General features: G+C 45.9%; 1 protein-coding gene across 1 annotated transcript in view; it reads right to left on the bottom strand.

The window, feature by feature from the left end:
• LOC144756251 (kelch-like protein 24) overlaps positions 1–21,273 on the bottom strand; it is a 79,312-nt gene that overhangs the window by 25,182 nt on the left and 32,857 nt on the right. The window contains exon 3 of the mRNA XM_078645889.1: positions 1,032–1,218. Within this exon, the coding sequence (XP_078502015.1) occupies positions 1,032–1,218 (187 nt within the window). The remainder of the gene's footprint in view (positions 1–1,031; positions 1,219–21,273) is intronic.

Raw genomic sequence — 21,273 nt, 5'->3', positions numbered from 1 at the left:
ATACCAACACTGTTTTCAATGCAGCATAACCTTGCCCATCCTAGCACAATGCTAACCTTTGCTCAATGAAGGTACCTCAATAGCAAATACGGTTAGCTAGAGGGTGGAAAAGCATGAATGAAAATAATTTTGAATACTTTCAAGCTCAAGCAGGAGAGGGACCAGTGCACGTGAACATGAGGGACCAGTGCACGCTAGTGTCCATGCTCAGTCGACCTGCTTTCCAAAACCTGGGATAGATACCTCCTTGCTGTTGCCCCAATTTTGGTTAGAGGGCTGGGCAAGGTGAAACCCATTGTATTTGTAAACGTTTGGTTTGATCTCCAGTTACCACACGCCTCTGCCTCCCTTGCTGTTGCTATTTGCATCCCACACAACACAGCACGTTGCCAACGGTAAAGGGGGCATCCATAGTGCTCAACCTCTCCTCTCACTCCCAATCACCCGCACAGCAGGTGTAGCACCACCACTGCACCTCTCTTGGGAGCCCCGCAGCCTGGCAGCAGACTCTCTACAGCCCAGTCACAGCACGGCCTGCGCCTCCATCATCCTCAGCAGCGCTGCTGCTCAGAAGGAGCTCACCAGTGATTTCCAAAGGTTGTGGCAAATGGAATTACCTGTCATGCACAGCAGATGGCAAGAATACATTTCACCGATTCAGCAGTAAAACGGCTGTTTTCTACAGATTTCTCTCTTCAGACTCGTGTATTTTACAATGTGTTTTCCCCATATTTCTAAGTGCCTTTGTGGGAGGGGATTTGAGGAAAGACAAAGGAGTTCTGATCTGCCACCCCAGCCTGCTTTCTATAATGCATACCTCACCTGGTGAGCCACATCGAGGCCTGGTATCCAAGGCCTTTATTGATTCATAAATATATATATATATACTCACTGCACTCGCAGCCTTTTCAAACACCTTGTGTGATGTTACTCTTGATCCTGCAGCCCTTTTAGTACTATAACAGTATGGGCAGCCTCCGAGCAGAGGTCGGGGTTTAGGGAGGACAGAAGAGGGAGAGGGGGTTGGTTACCTGTGGACCTGCGTGGCCTGGTGCGGGGCCCAAAGAGCTCACTACGCCGGTCAGGGAGCAGCAGAAAATCCTTGGCCTCAGAGATAAGACGCTGGCACTGCAGCGACGCCTGCACCACGCTCTGCGACTCAATGACGTCATGGATGTAGTAGGGGCTGATCAGGGGTAGGCGGATGTGCTCAAATACCTGTCAGAAAAGAGAGCCTGTTAAAGGCAAAGCCACCGAACTACCACAGGTTCAACAAAAAGAAACCAACAGGAGAAATCGCTTGTCAAAGCATATATTGGTATTACAGTTCACGTATACCCAGCTTCATCAAGTGATATTTGAGCCGGTGGGTAGCTATTTAATATGTGCCATGCAATAACGTGATTTCTTTCATATACTATGGCTAGCTGCATCCTAGTAAGCTCTGCTGCGTGTGTAGACTTTGCAGATACCAAGGCCGGCTGTTAAATTTCCCATTCATATGGACTGCTCCTCTGTGAACTCCAAAGCATACACTATAGTCGGGGCCACTGGAATTATGCAATTATGGTTCTGCAGAGATTTTCGCATAATAATAGATTTACCGCACTGGCCCCATAATCCATCACCTGCCACATAATCTGCAGATGTTTTAAAAAAATGTGTTTCTAGCTCAAACGGTTCAAAAGTTACTAAAAAAAAAAAAAAAAAAAAAAAAAAAGCAGCGGCACATGTTGCCACGCAGTTCAAGGCTGTTTGTAATTCTGTACAGGTCATCTGTCTGTTGCTTATTGCTATATTGGGTATTGATATTAAACTGGTACTAATGAAGGGCAACAAATGCACAGACAGTGTACCATGTTTAAAAATGACAAAATAATGAGGAAATACGATTACAAAACGTGCCACTTAATTAGGCCTTTTTTGCCACATCATTTACTCCTGCCTGGCACATAATTTGTCCCTCTCCTGCTGCATAATTCCAGTGGCTCCGACTATAGTGCGAGGACTGCACAGGCCCCGGCAGCACCCTTCACCTCTGAGCACTTTCCTACACAGTATATTCAATCTGGTTAAACTAGATGCAACTAAACCACTCTAAAGAAGGTATGCCCCTACATGTGCCTACGCATGCGCAGCTCCATGCTGGCGGTGATAAGGTTTGAGCAGTGTTCGACATACATGAACACCACACCACCAAAACACTTTTGACCAAAGCGACTCCTACACTTTTTAATGCATCCAAATACAAACATCTAAGGCAGTGGTTCCGAAACTGTGCTCCCTGGGGAGCTGTCAAACCTAGCCGCCCACCAAGCACTTTAATGCATTTAATGTGAAGGGTCTGTTGGTTTCAGTTAAACTAAATAGAATTAAACGCATGATGTTGATGATTTACAAGTGACATGCCTAAAGCTGTAAGTGTTGTGCTTAATTGATGGCATGTCCAGAGAGAGGACCTACATATTTCACTGGATCCCCACGTTCTAACACTCCCAACGTAAGCGGAAGATGCTGGATTTATTTTGTTAGACTCGTTAATATTTTCATTTTTGGAAAATGCATTTTATACCAATGCAAGTTATCAGGTAATTACAGTTGCCCCGTCTATTAACCACACTAAGTATTATTAAGTATGGACATTTGTACCTGAATCATAGGTACTTCCAGTACACACACATTTCTAGACAGGCCTGCTATCTCCTTGATCACAGGGAAGTAAAACACCATATACGGCATAATGCTAACATTTGGAAGCAAGAAAGAAGGACGTTTTTAAAAATAAATACATTCTGAGGAATTTATTTTACTTGCATTGATTTGGAGGCAATTTTATGGATGAGACAGCAAAAATAAAGCTGTATGTGGTTTAAAAAAAAAATCATCAGTCGCCCTGCTGAGACAGGTGTGTTCATACATATGCCATGGGTTGAAATGGAAGTGCATGCAAATATTCAAGCGCGGAAACACTGTGCGAATGGGGCATACATGCATATGGGTACCATCTAGCACTAAGTGGGATAAAAAAAAAGTTGGAGAAGGTACTCAAAAAAATTAAAAGGAATGGGCAAAGAAGTGTAACTAAGAATATTTTATTAGAGGCGCCCTCTTAGTAATAAGAAACACCTTGCGTATAGGATTAAAATACCATAATCAGCTTCATCCCAATTATTTTCAGGGAGAAAAATGCAAGTGCTCCCGAGGCCAGGCTTACATCCTCTCCACCCCCCAAAATAATAACAGTGGGGAGTCACGGCTCAAGGAAGACCATGGGTCCAAAAAGTTTGGGAACCACTGATCGAAGGCATCAGTGTCCGATCTCCCACTCCTTTCTGTTTCCAACGGATGGACAGACAGCAACAAAACATGGCAAGAGCACAACTCTCTGCTCATCATGCACAACATCGCATCACTTCCCATGTAGGCAAACACTCTTCCAAGGAAGATGCCACCGAGCCCTGAAACAGTAAAAGCCTAAAATGTCCATTAGCAGCACAACACCATCTAGTTCATTTAGCTGCAACGGCCCTGCTGAGCAAGCAGAGAGCTTTCTTCCACGCCACCTCAATATCAACAAGCATTGAAAATGCAATAGGTCTCGCAATAGAAGAGTTTAAAATTTTTCGTTTTGCAAATGGCTGAGTGGCGTTGCGTGGCTGAGTGGCGTTGCGTGGCTGAGTGGCGTTGCGTGGCTGAGTGGCGTTGCGTGGCTGAGTGGCGTTGCGTGGCTGAGTGGCGTTGCGTGGCTGAGTGGCGTTGCGTGGCTGAGTGGCGTTGCGTGGCTGAGTGGCGTTGCGTGGCTGAGTGGCGTTGCGTGGCTGAGTGGCGTTGCGTGGCTGAGTGGCGTTGCGTGGGTGAGTGGCGTTGTGTGTGTGAGTGGCATTGCGTGGTTGAGTGTCTCGTCTTCATAAACGTTGGACAGAGTAGCGGATTGCCTCGTTGACAAAGGCCACATAAATTAGACAAACGGAAATCCAGGTAAGCACACACTGACACGGGAACTGAACAGAAAAAGACAAGCATGCACATGCATTAAAGGACATACACACAAGCCTATGAAAACACATACAATGCTAAACTAAAGCACTAGTTAGTCAGATGAGACGTTATGCAAACCTTCTTTACACAGTAATCCCGCACCAAAATTAAATAGCAGGGCTAGATTTTCCTAGAGGTTAGAGAAGCTATGTGGCCTTTAATTGAGATAGATGGCCGCGTATGACAACTCCATGTTTGTTCTGGAGTGGTTTATTGTCCCAGGAGAGCCGCAGAGTCTCATGTGAAGCAGAGGGTTGAGGAGTGTCCGCATTTTGGCAGCCCCTTTATAACAAGCATGAGATGGGACCCGAAAACACTGGAATGAGAAGGGGCTGAAAGGACCTAGTGACAGAGTTCAACTGGAGGAGAGGTGGGCAAAAACAATGAAAAGGTGGTCAAGGGAGGAGAGAAGGAAAGGTGACAGAACTGCTGGAGGAGCAAAGAGGAGAAAAGAAATGCGACACGGCGGGCAGGGGAGGGGGCGGAGCGGGTAAAAAAAAAAAACAAGACGGAGGGAAAGGCAGATAAGGGGAGGGGGGAGGAGAAATGCGACACGGCGGGCAGGGGAGGGGGCGGAGCGGGGAGAGGGTGTGAACAAATATGTTTACTCACAAGTTAGGTAATTTCACTCCATACCTTCTGGTGCTAGCACATACAATTACATTAAGAATATTACAGTGAGTGGATTGATTTTGTTACGGTAATTTTAGCAACATATCATCTTCGAGCAGCGTTTTCACTAGACTTCAATGGAATTAACAATATTTGAGGATTCTGTCAATTATTCAATTGTTTTAAGGTCTGTTTCTTTCTGATGTAAACAACGAGAACACTAGCAAAGGAGTAAAACGTGATGTGTGCGAGTGATTAATCAATGCTTGTACTGCGTCTGTGTGGTGTTTCCTGGTGCGTGTCTGTCCGTTTTCCCGTGCATTTGCAGGCAAAGGGAGCTTAACCCCAAGCATGAGATGGGACCCGAAAACACTGGAATGAGAAGGGGCTGAAAGGAGCTAGTGACAGAGTTCAACTGGAGGAGAGGTGGGCAAAAACAATGAAAAGGTGGACAAGGGAGGAGAGAAGGAAAGGTGACAGAACTGCTGGAGGAGCAAAGAGGAGAAAAGAAATGCGACACGGCGGGCAGGGGAGGGGGCGGAGCGGGTAAAAAAAAAACAAGACGGAGGGAAAGGCAGATAAGGGGAGGGGGAGGAGAAATGCGACACGGCGGGCAGGGGAGGGGGCGGAGCGGGGAGAGGGTGTGAAAGCAGCAGGGGACTGGAGTGCGGCTGAGGGAACTGATGTGCACGCGCTTTTAAGCTCAATGAGCATGCGCATTGAGCTTAAAAGTCACGGGCACTGCAAGGAATCGCCACGATTCCTTGCAAGTTAGTTAAAGAGTGGTTAAGCCCCAATAGTCTCGCAAGCTCGATGCGCATGCGCATCGACAGGCGAGACCTAAAAACTATCTAATGGAACAACGCAACACTTAAACCAAATACAAGTGGCCAATCTTCAACAGGACTGCGAACACCACCAGCCTGCACATTCCCATTCTATGAAACATCACCAGATCAGACAGTCAAACTAAACATCCATTATCTAGGGTTTTTTTCAAGCCATAACACAACACCCAAGACTGCACAGCAACGGGTGGGGTGGGACAATGCAGATGAGGAGCCTAATTTTTAGGTGCCAGTAGAGTTGGGTCTTATTCTTCTGAAACTTCGGTGTGAAAGCTCTGGTAGTAAAGCTGGTGGAACAGACCAGGAATGTTTGCAGGAGATGTTTTTCTTCCAACGCAGAGTTGCTCCGATCGAGGACGGAATAGAAATTACACTTACTAATGCTAACTACTCACGGTAATACTAGCTCACCGAACTACTGCCGCACCTCAAAGATATCTCACATCCGTCCATTCAGGGAAATAGCATTTTGAAGTTCGGAACAACCAACTGTATAACTGCAAGCCACACATCTATCTGCCCAACAAAGATCAATGTATCAAACAGGTATGCTTGATCAATCAAGCAAAAACAGATCAATCTTCAGAATAACTCCAACCAGCTCCAAATGAAAGATGAAGGTTAAACAGGATTCGTCAGTATACCCTCTACTTTCAACAGTATCCTACTAAAAATATATATTAAAAGCCTTCTTGCTTGACCTACGTACTTTAATCTCTTTACCAGTTGTTCTAGTTTGTACAGTGGACATCCCATCTAAATCCTCTTTAGATCTTGGCCAATTCCCTACTTCAAAGAATAAACACTTATCATTATGAATAACAGTGTCAAACTGTGCATGGAAATCCAGTCCCTAAAAGACAAGACTTACCACTACTACATAAACCGTGACCGGCTAACCCAATTCACTGCACCACCCAAAACAAACAAGCTTGATTGTTTCTTGTGACGAAAACAACTTCAAAACAGTGCTATTTCTGTTAGTTATCAAGCAACAACGTTCTCTTCCTGTACACCGTTCCCTTGCAAACAGATATATAAACTTCACTAAACGAAAACTTGATTTAACAGCAAATAACTTTCACCGGACTGAAAGAAGCCAAGATGAACATCACAAATGGAACTACAGCCTTTCATACGTGAAGACCATTCAGTTCTCAGCAATTCAATAGTTCCAAATAAACTAAAAGACAAAAACACACTCTAGAATCTGTCAATACATTCAACCACAAAATTTCATAGACCAAAAAAAAAAACAAAAAAACCTGCAGCAACCACATGCTTGGAAGGCAGTGCTAGCTGCCAGTGCTTGATTGTCAGACTGGTGCCTCCCAAATGTAGGGGGTCCTGTCCCCAATCACTCACAGTGAGAGGCCCTGCCCATAGCCAGAACGCCCTTTCAAGGGTCGTACAACATAGTTCCCACAATGCTGAGCCGGACCCATGTTTTCTGGGTCTGTATCCCAAACTGTTCCCTACCAAGTGCTCTTCATGTCTCACCTCATCGGGACCCTATCCTTTACTCACCAGGTCACTGAATCGTGTTCCCTACATAATGATAGGACATGCCAACAAATTCTCTAAATACAATACATTATTGGTAAGGCCAATGTACCTTGAATCAAAGAATACCTTCACCGTTACACAGAAAGTTTAATCCTATGAAGCTGTAACAAACACTGATGGCCATTATATAGATTTGAGACCGACATTAATCGCACAAATAGGTATACATATGGGTCTTGGGGCCTACTGGCTTTTACACATGCTGCACAGCATGGCTTTTCAAAAAGAAAATCCTACACGGCAGGCTACATCATTTTGCAGGCATGTGCAACAAGCATGTGCGCACCTACAAAATGATGCAGGTGCTTTTTTAGGTCTCACCTAGGCAGCGCTTGCTCGGTCTTTTCAAGACATGCTGTATTCAGGATAAGGGCATGTAGCTCCGCTGACCTTTTTAATTGGCCTCTGTCCAAGTCCTTTGTAAAATGGTGGCTTTTCATTGGTCAATAGGCTTAGCAGTCCCTCCTTAGTACCACCTTTTCTTATAATCTCCCATGAGGACACCCCGCTACATGTGTAATTACTTTATATTCTTTATTTACAGCCTCTGAGCACTATTTCCTTTAATAGCTTTGTCAGCAGGTAGGACAAGGTTTCCCTCAATGCTTTGTGCCCCCCCATTTATCCTGCATGGCACACCTTGGCCAGAAGAATGGCGGCCATGCTTTTCTTTTGTTATTTGCTGGCCGAACAAACCACATGCTTTTCATTTCCTGTTTATTTACGCAAGACTTTTGTGGCACCTGTGCTTTCAACATCTTAAGCTAAAGCGCGGGTACCGAGATTGCTTTAACCCCTTCAGATCGGCGCGAATATTCGCGCTGTGCTGAAGGTTCTAATGAGCCTATGGGCTCATGACGGAACGGTTCCGTCATGAGCACAGCTCAACCGACGCTCATGACGGAACCGTTCCGTCATGAGCATGGAAGGGGTTAAACGTAACCAATTAGAAAAAAAATAAGTGAATTTATTTCTATTTGTTTACTTTTGAAGCAATCGCTGTACCTGCGCTTTAGCTTAATACGTTCAAAGCTAAGCGCAGGTGCCACAAAGGTCTTGCATTTGCGAGAGTTTGAGCTATTGGTATTGTAAATGACAATGCCTTTTATTTATGCGTTTACAAAACCTGCAAGCGGTGTTAACACACCGCTTGCATGTTTGTAAACATAACATAAATAAAAGGCGTTGTGATTTACAATGCCAATAGCTCAATCTCTTGCAAATGAGAGACCTATTGCAATACAACGCTGGTTTTCTTTCGGATTACCGATCAGAGCTGGATCTGTAAAAAGAAGAAAAAAAAAAGTAGTGCGATTGTAGGAGTGGGGAATTACTAAGGGCTGGAGAAGCCAAACAGAGGGCACGGGTAGGGGAGGTGAGCCCCTGCTTAGTGGGGGGAGACCTAAAGGATGTCAAGAATTGTTTTTATGGCAAAACATTCCTCAAATAGATCACTGGGAATTATGGACAAATGCAGAAAACATTCCCATGCAAATATGAACGTTATGTAATATTGAAATAAATAAAAAAAAACATTTAAAAATATAAAAACACACATGCATACACCTCATACTAAAAACAAACAAGCAAGCTGCCACTGAAACACCAGAGAATGAGTCCACTACATTAGAAAAAAGTTGGTGCAGATTTCTGATGATTTTTTTTAAAATCTCTCTACTGCTGAAGCAAGTATTCGAATTTCAATATCTTTTCCTAAATACATCACTTTTCAAAGACAACTGGCTAACATGCCCATTTAGAAATTAGTTGTACACTTGGCACATATTCAAATTATTCAATATAAAACTGGCACATACCCAATAGAGCAAACACAAGGAGATGGACGGAGCGCTGAAACTTTTCAGACACTCACCCTTAGCCACAGATCTGGGTTGAGTCCATCATCGTTCTTTAGCTCACTTCGCCACCCCAGTTCAGACACAGCTAAAAGTATAACGAGCACACAAATCTTAAACAGTCAACCTCCAAAACCTTTGTTACAGGAAATGTATACCCTGGTTCCCAAAGAACTGATTTTTGTAGATAAAGGGACCAATGCATAGGGACCGACTGTGAGAAAGTGGCTCTATATATACTGGACAAGTACAGTGTGTATAGAGTCCACAAACCCCAGAGGTATAACAGAGGTTAAAGTCAGGACTGACCTTGCTCTCAAAAGTGGTAGCTTGGTCGGGCAGTAACAGAGGGCAGTGCAAAGCATTTGTTGTACACACTCAGACAGCAAAGGATTTCACACACTCAAAGACTGAACTCCAGGCCATTTGTTTTTATATCCAAAGATATAGATGTTTTATTTTTAGAACCAACAGACAAAAAAATAGACTTTGCTTAGATATGAATACTCTCATGTATGTAGCTACTTTGCAAGGAAGCCATAAATTTGTGAACACAATAGATACAGAAGTTGAAGAAGGCAGCACAATCCTAAACACACTATAGCATTGAGCTCAATGGGTTTTCAACATAAAAGTAATTACTGAATGGATTACTTTTGTAGTTCCAGGACTGGACCCTAAATTCAGTCCTGAGGTCTAAGCAGAAACCAAGTTAGCAAAAACGTTTTAGTTACTGTAGTGAATGTTCATGAATATAAAGCGGTTTTAAAAGTTCACACTTAGAAACTTTTCAAAGGAAAATCTGGCAATGTTATCCAATGGGAGAAAATTCAGGTTGCAGGTAAAGTATGATCTTGTTACTTTTGTAATCCAGTACTGGTCTCCTAGGGCAAGCACTGGGGTCTCAACTCAAAACAGGTAAGTAATTGCGTTTCAGTATTTCGTACAATCTTTAAAGAATATTTCAAGTTTTCAAAAGTAGACAGAAGAAATTTCATAGAAAAGCATACAATGGATTCTTATGGAGAAAATACAGGTTACTGGTAATCCCGGTAACGATTACTTTAGCGATTCAATACTGGGCTGCAAGGTATAGTACTGGCTTCTCCCCTGATCACAGGCGAGTACTTCGGAATTCGGATGATTTTATATGAATATTTTTAGTTTCCAAAACTTCACACGTAGAAAATATGCGAGTCAAAATTGGTCAATGTTATCCAATGGCAGGTAAGTGAGTTACCGGTTTCAAGGTGAGTACTTGGCTGGTGAAGTTAAGGTTCTGGGCATAGACTCAGGGGTCCCCCAGGGTCAGGTTAAGCACAGTTAGTTCAGCCCCAGCAGCACAGGGCCGGCCGGGTGCAGAGGTAGTTAGGCCCAATGATATCCAATGAGGGAAAGGGGGCCTTCGGTTGGTGGCTGCTGGCTAGCAGGCCTCGCTGCTGTGGGAGCTGGGCTCCTGGTCACTTGCTCAGGGCAAAGGGGGGGGGGGGGGGAGTAGGATAGGTCAAAGGTGGCACAGCCAGCGGCACTCAGGCGGCTGGGTGCAGGGTGCTTTTGAGACGTCGGGCGCTCAATGTTATCCAATGGGAAAGTTCAAAAAGGAACAAAGGTTGCAGGCTCGGGGGCGGAGACTCTCCAGGGGCGACCAGCACTTCGAGAGGTCAGTTGGGACGTTGGAGCACAGGTAGGTACCCCAAAGGGAGGCACAGGGGGCTGTAGGGCACCGGGGTGTCTTTGGGTGTCGGAAAAGCTTACCCTCGGCTGGTCGCGGTTGGAGTGGCCCCTGGTTCCGAGTCTGCAGGCATCGTCTGGTTCGTCAAGGAGGGTCTTTGGGCGCCAGTCGCCGGGAGGACATCCTCGTGGTCTGGGTTCAGTTGGGCCCGGCCCGTGCTTGGCTGGTGCAGAGTGGGCTGGTCCGGAGCTTCCTGGCTGGCACCAGCAGGGGTGTGGAATTTAGTAAAATATCTACTTGTCCATGGGGCAGGTTGCTTCATAAATCTACTTGTCCTGGAACAAAATCCACTTGTCCCTTTAGTGCCATGTAGTGCGGTGACATATTATGGTAGCAATCTCATTATATAAGAGCTCCTATATAGCCTTTCCAATTATGCCAGGGTTCATAACATAGTAGTGTTGGAATACTAGCAATCCCTTTATGTTACAACATTTCCACATATCCACATACTGTGACTGAAGGTAGTGGTAAGCAATAGCTCCAGGGTTGAAATGCCCTTTTTATCTGTGCAAGCCAACTAACTTGCATGTTTTAAGTGTTTTCAACAACTCTTCTCTAATCTTTTCCCATAATAAGAAATGTTGGAAATTCACTCCTGACAAAGGCAGATGTAAACCTTCTTCCAAAGTTGGGGAAAAAGTGGTTGGAGGGAAAATGAACTTGCAAACACTCAGGTTTTCGTATGAGCAAATCTACACATGCAAATTTGCTCATGCTAAAATGCAGTTCATAAATATTTTCTAGGAGTACTATTTCTTGCCCTACTTCTGGAAATTCTTGTGAATTCACGAAAGCCATATAGCTGCACTTAATGCAAGGACATATACCAAGGGTGCACTTTTGAAACTTTCTTTAATAATTGGGCCCCACATTTTGGTCTGGCGTTAACCATGACCTTTTGTGTGTATTAAAATTCTGTCACTCTCTGGATCGGCTGGCTTCACTGAGAATGACAGCAGTCTGCTCTTTCACAAGTAGTTTTGTTCAGTGCCAGTAACTAATTTGGCAGCATGTGCTTTTTTGAGATCAAACATATTTTTTGCTTTCGCCAATGTTTGTTATAATGGTGAGGGCCCGCCAGCTCTCACATCAATAAGGTTTTACAAAAACCATGCCAAAACAAGTCACGCAATGCCAAATAAAAAGCTGACCACCAATTTCAGATCTACTGGCTTTGCCAATGCTGGTTTAATTTTATGTTTCCCATAATCTTATTGAAATTGGTTACACTGATTTTCCTATATGAATATTTTTGGGAAATACGAGCATGCATCAACACGTTTTAATACAGAATACTGCAAAGAAATGGTACCTGAAATTTTACAGTAGTTTAGCAAATTGTTTTTTTTTCCTACTTTCATTTTTTGGGTAACATTTTATATTGAAAGCAAAGAATCCTTAATCTTGCTTTCAAGCTTCTGCAAATAATTGCATCTAATCAGAGAGCATTCTGGGAGCAATATGCATAGCCTCATATTGCCAAACTTTTGAAACCGTGTGTACACATTTTTATATTGGAACCACTGTCAGCAGTGCATCAGAACTTACCTTTACTTAGAGCGCTCACTCTAAAAATAAAGGCTTTCAATTAATAAACCATAAACAAAACTATGAACAGCATTAACATATACACACACATGTTAACTTAACTGCAGGCTGTGCCCTTCCCTGATTCTTAATGTGGTACTGCAAACTGGCAGCCAAAGGGTTTGTGCTGCAAGGGGTTGGGCCTACTTGTCCCAAGGACAAAATACACATTAACACCTTGGCTGCTTGAGATATTCCCCTACTGTGCTGGACCATAATAGAAATGGGTGTGGTCATGACGAGCTCAGCTCGTCATGAGCACACGAGCACTGTGCCTCATGACGAGCTGAGCTCGTCATGAGCACCGGAGGGGGTTAAAACTTGTTGCCCTCGACCCCAAACAATATGTCCTGGGAGTCGGGCTATAGGAATTCCACATCCCTGCACCAGGTGGGTTGTTGCAGCAGAGCCTCTGCTGATGGGAGTCCCAATCTTCAAGAGGGTCAAGGCAGGCAGGTCCTCTGGGTGTCCCAAGGTTGCTGTCCACGGGAGTCGCCGGGTTTAGGCAGGAGCAGGTTCCGGGATCAACAACTCGGTCTTCTTGATCTTCTTTCTTGGTATCGGAATCCGAGGAAGGAAGGTTCAGGGAGCCCTTAAATACTAATTTTAGGGGCGTTACAGGTAGGGCAAGGATAGGGACCAATGTGTCCCTGTCCTGGGGTGAGTACACCCCCTAGTCTGCTCCTCTCCGGTGGGAGGGGGGTAGGAGACTAGCCGGGATTGGGAAGGGCTCCCCATCTACAAGATGGCCAGAGCCTGGGGTCGTGCTTCACCTCGCCTCCTCCACCTGAGGGGTGGAGTTGGCAAAAGATGGCACACCCCCCTTCCCGACGTAGTTTTTCCCACTAGAGTGGGGGTTAGAACTGGTGGGGGCTGGTTGCTGGGTACAGCAAATGGTCTGGGGAAGCTCACAGAGGCGGCATGACTTTGAAGCTTTCCCCTGTCCATCCTGGGGGAGGAGACCTAGCACCTCGCCCAAGATGTGCATTGTTGCAGGCCCAGGAGAGCGGGGTCTCTCCTACCCAGGGGTCCAGCAACATGTCTGCTGTGTGGCAGCCTCTGCAGCCACTCAGCCCAGACGTGGATTGTAGGTTAGGTTTTCAGGGGGCTTCTCTAAGATGCCCTCTGGTGCATTTTACATTAAATCCGACAGTGGCATCAGTGTGGGTTTAATGAGCTGAGAAGTTTGGTACCAAACCTGTCTGTGTTCAGTGTAGCCATTATGGTGCTGTGGAGTTCGTAATGACAACCTCCCAGCACCATATACCATCATCATTGATAACTTTATTTCGGTCGAAGACCATAAAAGTGCAAGTAAAATACATACAAGGAAGCGCAGATCATTAAAACAATAAATAAGACAAGTCAATATTAGACTTAAAAATTGATTAAACTAGGTAGTTATCTGGGACATGGAAATATAAAATTCATAGTTGGTCACAGGTATTATACAAAACTTTTCCTTCTACGCCACACATGCCAAATAAAAAACGAGATACAGCAAAGACGATGGGGGGGTGAGTATCATACATTAAGACACGACGGGCCTGAGTACAATGTCTGAACCCGAGGTTCCTGCATAATGGAATCAGCCAACATTTCCTTATAGTTTCATAAGCAGGGCAAAAAAACATAACATGGCAGACATCTTCTTGTTTGTAATTACAAGCCGGACAGGCCATATTTTCAGATTTTGCCCATTTACAAGTAAATGCCCTGAGTGGTAGGCTGCCATGCCTTAACTGGATGTAAAGCTTCCTCGCAAGGGGTGGATGGATTACATCTAAGAATTACTCCGATCGTGATTCAGATTTTACTAGGAGGAACTCTGCAGTCAGTCATCCTAGGGTAGTTGATCTCTGCAGAGCTAGCGAGTTCGGTTGCCTCAGCTGATTTACAAGTTCCAATTTGGATATCCCCGGGCAGCACCCCGCAGGGTTCTCTCAGAGCTCGGGCAGACCAATCCGGATACTAAGAACCCCGATGTGGAGCAACCACGGGATATTCTTGCTTTTTAGAAGAGCCCAGACCTCTAGAAATTCCTCTCTATAGGGAGCCAGTTCGGGCACTGACCAAAGCCTCTTCCAGGAAAGCATAGGCCGTGCTGCTACTAGCTCTTCTATTGATTCCAGCTCAAGTCGCAGAGGGATAAGTGGTGTACTTCGTGGCAAGCCCAAGAGGTTCCTCATAAAACCCTGCTCCATTCTCAGGAGATTAGATGTACTTTTATGGCCCTAAAGTTCAGCACTATACGTTGAGGCCGTTCTCGGCTGGAGTCGATATATTTCAATAACCTGAGCTGCCGGTTTAAAGTCAGAGCTTCTATGGACTTTATTAATACCCCCTGTTACTTGAGATAACCTGAGAGCTGATTTAGAGATTTGGAAACCCCAGTCGAAATTTTCCGTCAAGGTAATGCCGAGGTAGACAAAAGTCTGGACTCTTTCTAAGGGGAAACCATTGAGGACAGGGTTAGGGCGTGTCTGCTTCGGGGGATTAAAAATCATAAACTTGGTCTCGTCCAAGTTAATCTCTAATCCACGCGAAACACAGAACGCTGCAAACCCGTCCAAAGTACGCTGGATGCCCGATGATGTTTTAGATAACAACAAAGTGTAATCCGCAAACATCAGAGCGGGCACCCGCCCTGTAGCCAGCCTGGGGGCGTCTTTGTTACACCAATTAGATGGTCCACAAGACCATTGATGTAGAGACAAAATAACGTTGGAGCCAGCACGCACCCCTGGCGTACGCCCTTTGAAACAGGGAAACGTGCAGACAGATCTCCATGCCTCCCAAACCTTACTTGGGCATAGTTGTTAGTGTGGAGTCTAATTAGGATGTTCAATAGATAGGGCAGGAGACCCAAGTCTGCTAAGACTTTCCACAGCTTTTCCCTTGGAACAAGGTTGAAAGCGGCCCGCAGGTCAACAAAGATGAGGTAGAGGCTGCCACCCTCCACTCTCACCGTTTTCCAAAATAAAACCTACAGCCGAAATATTTGATCCAAGGTTGAAATGCCGGACCTAAACCCGGCCTGGAGTATAGTCAATATCTCATTCTCTTCCATACACCCCTGGATTCCATCTAAGATGATCCTGCCCATTATTTTTTGTGTAGTGTCTATAAGGCTGATGGGCCTATAGTTAGATGGAGTGAACGGGCAGCCTTTCTTATGGATAGGAACGATCTCAGCTCCTAGCCAAGTGCCTGGTGGTCGGTCCCCGTAAGAATCGCGTTGAATAGGACAAGCAAATACGGTGCCCATATTTTAGGTTGGGACCGAAATAAATCCCCGGGCATTTAGGTTGGGACCGAAATAAATCCCCGGGCATTTTGTCTAGGCCAGGCCTTGTTAAGCCTCGTTAGGTAGTAGTCTTGCTAGTGCAGACTCGACCTCCTTCAGAGTAATATCCTCGGCCCGTGCCAAATGGCACTCACCCCCCACAACCTGGGACTCCTGCCTCCCTTTACTACCCAAGGGCTCCACCAATCGATACTCATGGCGGGGCCCTGGGACGGTCAACAGAGGCACCACAATTTCCCCCAAATCCAACTCTCACCCCCACCAATCTATACTACTGGGAGGGTTCGGGGTTGGGAGGGGGCATAATCTCTACGTCCGAACTGGCATATAGTGTTCCAAAGTGTGCTTCCCACACTGAGGCTGCTATATTCACAGTTGGGATTAGATCTCCACCACTCACACCAGAGCTAACAATAGTCCAAAACGATTTGGAATCCTTACGTGAGGGTGCAGATCTAAGTTCATCCCATCTACTTTCCTCCCAGTCCTTCTTTCCCCTAATAATAGCCTTTTTATAGACCAGACGGGGTTTCTTGATAGCAGTTCTATCTTCAGTTTTTATTGCAGAAAGCAGGTCTTTTTTTGCTTTCCTGCAAGGGACATCATACCAGGGATGTGTATTGGCCTGGTGGGGTTTTATCCTTACAACAGGCCAAAACACATCCGCAAGCCTGAGCACCAGCTGCTTATGGATTTCCAAGGCTTCGCCCTGGGAATTTAGATCCAGATTCTGATTACCTATATCCCCCATATCAGAGAGCAATGGTATAGCTTTTTGATATATTTCAGCAAGTTTGGTGGGAGAGCCCTGAAAATGAGGCCATTTAACCCGCCGCCTATTATTTGCTATCAAAAGAGGTGGAGGCGCGCTATTGGGTTCGGGGGGAGGGTTTGTTAGCCCAAAACTCCCAGGTTTAAGTGTTAATACGAGGGCATTGTGGTCACTATCTTGTCTAGGATGAACCCTAAATTCCATCAACCCATCCCAGTATCTAGCTTCCATCATTATATAATCAATGATAGAAGTTTGCTCAAATCTATTAAACGTAACGGATCCCGGTCCGTCAGGCTCCAACCTCCCATTAAACGCCCGCAGAGACTTTGTAAGGGAGAATGATTAAATTTGAAGGACCAATGGGGTCCATGCTCTGACAGGAGAGATCTGGGGGTCGGGAATATGCCAGAACTGGTCCTCATCGTCCTGTTCTCCCATGTCTGGACTCAATAGGGGCTCGAACTGACAAATAAAATCGCCTCCGACTATGGGCGACTGATGGGTCAAGTGACTATATAAACTGCTTTAATGCCACAATAGTGTTGGATTCTTGCCCCCTCCTAAGTGGTCTTGAGTAAATATTTAGTATGGCCACCTGGGGCATGGCTTGAGGCGTTAAAAGCACACACTGGACGTCAAGCGGGTAAGTTGGTATTTGTACTGCCTGGGCGCCCAAATGCGTGCCCACCCATATTGACAGGCCACCCAATGGTCTCCCCCTGCCCCTAGTTATTGCCAGGATATCGAAAGTAGCGATGCCAGGCATTGCACTCTCCTCCAGTGCCCAAGTTTCCTGCATCAGGCAGATGTCATGCATTGCCATAAAGGAACCCCACTCAGGTAGGGGCAATTTATTTTTCATCCAAGCCACGTTCCAGGACAATATTTTTATACATCCGTCAGCTGCCCCAGTACTAGCTGATGGTTTGCCCTTGCTTTTGTTAGACCCAGCACTACATATTAACGTATTGGGCTCAATTGCCTTTTCCTTTAGCTCACCGCTGAACAGCACCTCAATAGAGGCACAGACCCCGCATCTTGTCAGTTTTCCCCCAGTTCCAACCTACCCTCTGTGGCCAGGTATTGGACCGTGGATACATTTTCAGGGGTACTACTGGCACCATTACCCCCCACTGTTGCTATTTGGGTGCCTGGACTACTAGCCGTTTGTAGTATAGAACTATGCCACTCAGGGCGTCAAACCACCTGTTCCAGCAAATTAAACATGTTTCTTTGAGGGAATACTGAGAGCAGGGAAGTATAGGGCTAGCAGCCCTCCCAAGTTGTTATCCCTTGTTGGATTCTATGGGGTAATTTATTCTGTCCCCCTTCATGCTGGTCACCTCTATTCTTACCGGTTCTCAACTGGGGGGTGGGATAGAAGTATGACAGGTGTAGGGGGATGATTTGAGTGTTAAACCAGGGAAGAAACCCGCTGCAGATGTGTTCTACAGCACATGTGTGCCTAAAATTAATTATAACACAATTTCCTGCAATAGTTTTAGGTCCAGTCCCGATCCAATCTACCCTTCTAACACACAGTATTTCACCCGAAGCATTAGGGGGGGGGGGGGGGGAGGCCTGTTGGATCTAAGCCAGTGAATGCATTTATTTTTAAGATCAGTATGGTCCTCGCTTATTCCCTGGCTTAAAGGAGGAATCCCAACAAGCACCACAACATATGGTAGGGACTCCGGAGGGAGATCAATGGAGGGCAGCACAGTTAGAGGCCTTTCTTCTGTAGTATTTCTACTAACTTGGGCTTGTTGGTCTAGATGCTTTGTCCCTACTTCAGACACCCCCCTCGTTAATATGGTATTACCACTAGCTACTTTTCCATCCCTGGGCTGAGGCAAAGTAGTGTCAGAGGTAGAATTGCCAAGTGTCCGAGGGGGTACAGCTGGAGTATTATCACTTGCTGACGTAATTTTAGGGTTGGAGATAAGCTTAGTAGTGCTAGGGATTGGTGTAATAACAGGATTCCCCAAAATATTATTACTGACTGGAATGGTTTTATTGTTCGGAGTAGGCTTATTTGTGCTAGGGGTCAGCCTAGTAGCAAGATTCCCCAAAGGGCTAGTAGACTGAGCTCTCCCTAGACCTGCGTTATTAATCGCAGAGACTAATCTGTCAAGCCTGGATGACAAAGATTTGAAATATGAACCAATAGTCTGCTCCATATGGGCCTGGAAATCAGATAGTAAATGCGTAACCCAGACAGGTGTTCCCACAGAGGACATTGAAGGTCCAGCGTCAACCGGTGCAGAATCAGATGTGGGCAAGATTATTTTGGCTGTTTTATTTTTGAGTTTCTTACTTCTGGGGCGGGGTTTAAGGACCTTTCTAACTGCAGATTGAGGAGGGGATTTACGAACCTCTAGGGTGTCATTTACGTCAAGAGCAACCTGACCACAGGGCAGCTCAACAAAAGAAGATGCAAGAAAAAAAACTAAAGTCGGGGGAGAGTAACTGTTGAGAAGTCCCCTGCTTGCTGGAAGGGGGGGGGGGGGGGACAGCAGGAGTAATTGACAGTCACCTCTCTGTATTTTCTATGGCAGTTGCCACTACCCCCGATAGTTTTCTGTAGCATCTTGTCAATGGAAGTAAGGGTCGGGAGAGGTTGTACCGTGGCAGCCTGATGCCTGGTCATGGGGAGAGAGGTAGCAGTCTTAATATTTTTGCCTGTGCTATGCATTGTTAAAAGTAGGACAGGAAAATCCCACTATGCACAGTATTTACTCCCTAGAATGGCCCGAATAGGACTACACACAATACAGTACATATTTCACATAGCAGCCCTATGGCCAAATATTTCTACTATAAAACAAAATGTTCACATAAAAGTCCCGAAACAGTACCTTTTTAAAATAATTCCACACCAAAGTAGATGTTGCAGATGTTAAAGTGGTGGCCCTGCCCAGCCTCCTCTGGCCTCGGACGGCCCGCCCGGGCTTAGCCCGGCGCCACCCACGCGCGTCCCGGGAGGCGTTCCAGAGCTTTGTAGCGCCGTCGGGCGCAGGCTTCGTCGTCACTGGTGCGCCTGGGACAGCTGGGGCACCTGGGAGTTTGAGTCTTCTGCTCTTTCCCTCACGGCAATGCGAGTGGCGGCTTTTGAAGCCCCCGCAGCCATTTCCCTCACGGCGGGAGCGTGTGCGGCAGGGTCCGGTGCACAGCAGAGTCCGATAAGTTCTAGTGCCCCCAGCCTCATACGATCTTGGAAGGGCCTGCCCTTAGCCCCGGCTTTGCCCAGGCACGCCTGCACACGTCCCGCACTGGGGACCTCTGAGCCGCTTTTCAGGCGTTCGCGCCAACCGCCCTTCCTCCGAGCCAGCAGGGATGGGGAAAAAAGTGCTGTGTGCAAGAATCCAGGTACGGGTTCCAAAGTGCTTGTGTCCCATATACTCTTAATGGCATCACTGCACTTACAGTGCCCAGGAATGGCCCTGGGTACTGTAGGGGCACAGGGCTCATGCACCTGTGCCCACACCTCTGGCCTAGGGCACCCAGGGCGAGGGGTGACTGAGTATGCCAGGGCAGTGGGGTCTGTGGGCATGGCACACAAAGATGTGTGCCATGTCGACTCTTTGTTTGGTTCTGTACTCAGACACTCATCCTGCAAAGGCATTGTGTGGGTGTCAGGGTACAGGGCCCCTGAGAGTGGCACAATAAGTGCTGCAGCCCTCAGGGGTCTTCTCTGGTCACCATGACCTGGGTACCATTTACTAGGGACTGACAGGGGGCCAGAAATGCCAATTAGGTTTTAGTTGCATCTTAGTTTTAGGGAAGGAACACAGGCCCTGGGTACCTGGTTGGCAGGAACCCAGGGCATACTCAGTCGAAGCACATCAGCAGTTCAGAAAAAAGTGGGGGCCTACTAATGCAAGAAAAATGGCACTTTCTCACACGGACATCAATGTCCAAGACAATCTAAATCATTAGTAATCTGCCTAAATACTCCATCTCAAGCACAGACCGCTTCACATGCTGTTCACGTTTCTCAACTAGCTCCTCAAACAGTTCAAATAGCAATGCCACATCCTGCTCCACAATCAGCCACGGTGCCAATTCCACAGTAAGCTCCAGTTCTTCAGATTTCTGTAGACACCTTGCACCCTCTCACCGAAAAGCACTGTAAATGTACTTATCACAGGGAAGACAAAAAAGGTATATAGAATGAACACTTCGTAACCAGGGGTCAAAAGCTGTTTAGAAAATTAAAATACTAGCAGATTAGGAAATTACATATAAATATATAAAAAGCGAAGATGTAACATTTCGTAACACTTTGTAAATATAAACAACTTGAAACTGAAATAGCTTGATTTATGGAAGCATCTAAAGTATAGCGTACAGAACCTAGTATGGACGATTGGTTGTCTCAATCCACTGGGAATCTACAGAAGTCCAAATGTTAAGAACTGCTGATCTACAATTAAGAGAGGATCTTGGAACCCACTGACTGGCGCCAGTTCCTGAACAGATTTGGGAAGGAACTATTGTTCAGCCTCTTCTTGGATAACAGAATATGGTTTCGCTAAAACTGAGCAAGGGGTTGTTGCTACGCTCAGTAGATCTCGAGGCACCTTCTACAAGCTCTGAAGTAATCTGCGAACAATGAGACAGAATTCCGTTGTAAAGACCACTCGTTCCATGGAAATAAACATTAAGACAACAATACAAAGATTTATGAAGAAATATCACCAACCAGAACCAGCTCAATCTCTGTGTGGAGCGTTTCAGCCCTGAAATCAGTCATTGTGTCATGAGCTGAAAAAGATTTCCAAACATGAAATCTGCCTCAGCACCTCCAAACAAAGAGTCGCAGATTGGAGGAAGGAGGCCACAAATTTTGGGATACATAGGTTGCGACTCGGGAATGAGCAAGCTGGACTACTCTACTTCGCGTATACCCAACCGCTCCCTTTGAGGTACACTGGATAGGTTTGAAG

The sequence above is a fragment of the Lissotriton helveticus genome, chromosome 5_1 (assembly GCF_964261635.1).
Source record: "Lissotriton helveticus chromosome 5_1, aLisHel1.1, whole genome shotgun sequence".
NCBI classification, from domain to species: domain Eukaryota; kingdom Metazoa; phylum Chordata; class Amphibia; order Caudata; family Salamandridae; genus Lissotriton; species Lissotriton helveticus.
This window is presented reverse-complemented; position numbering and strand designations above follow the sequence as displayed.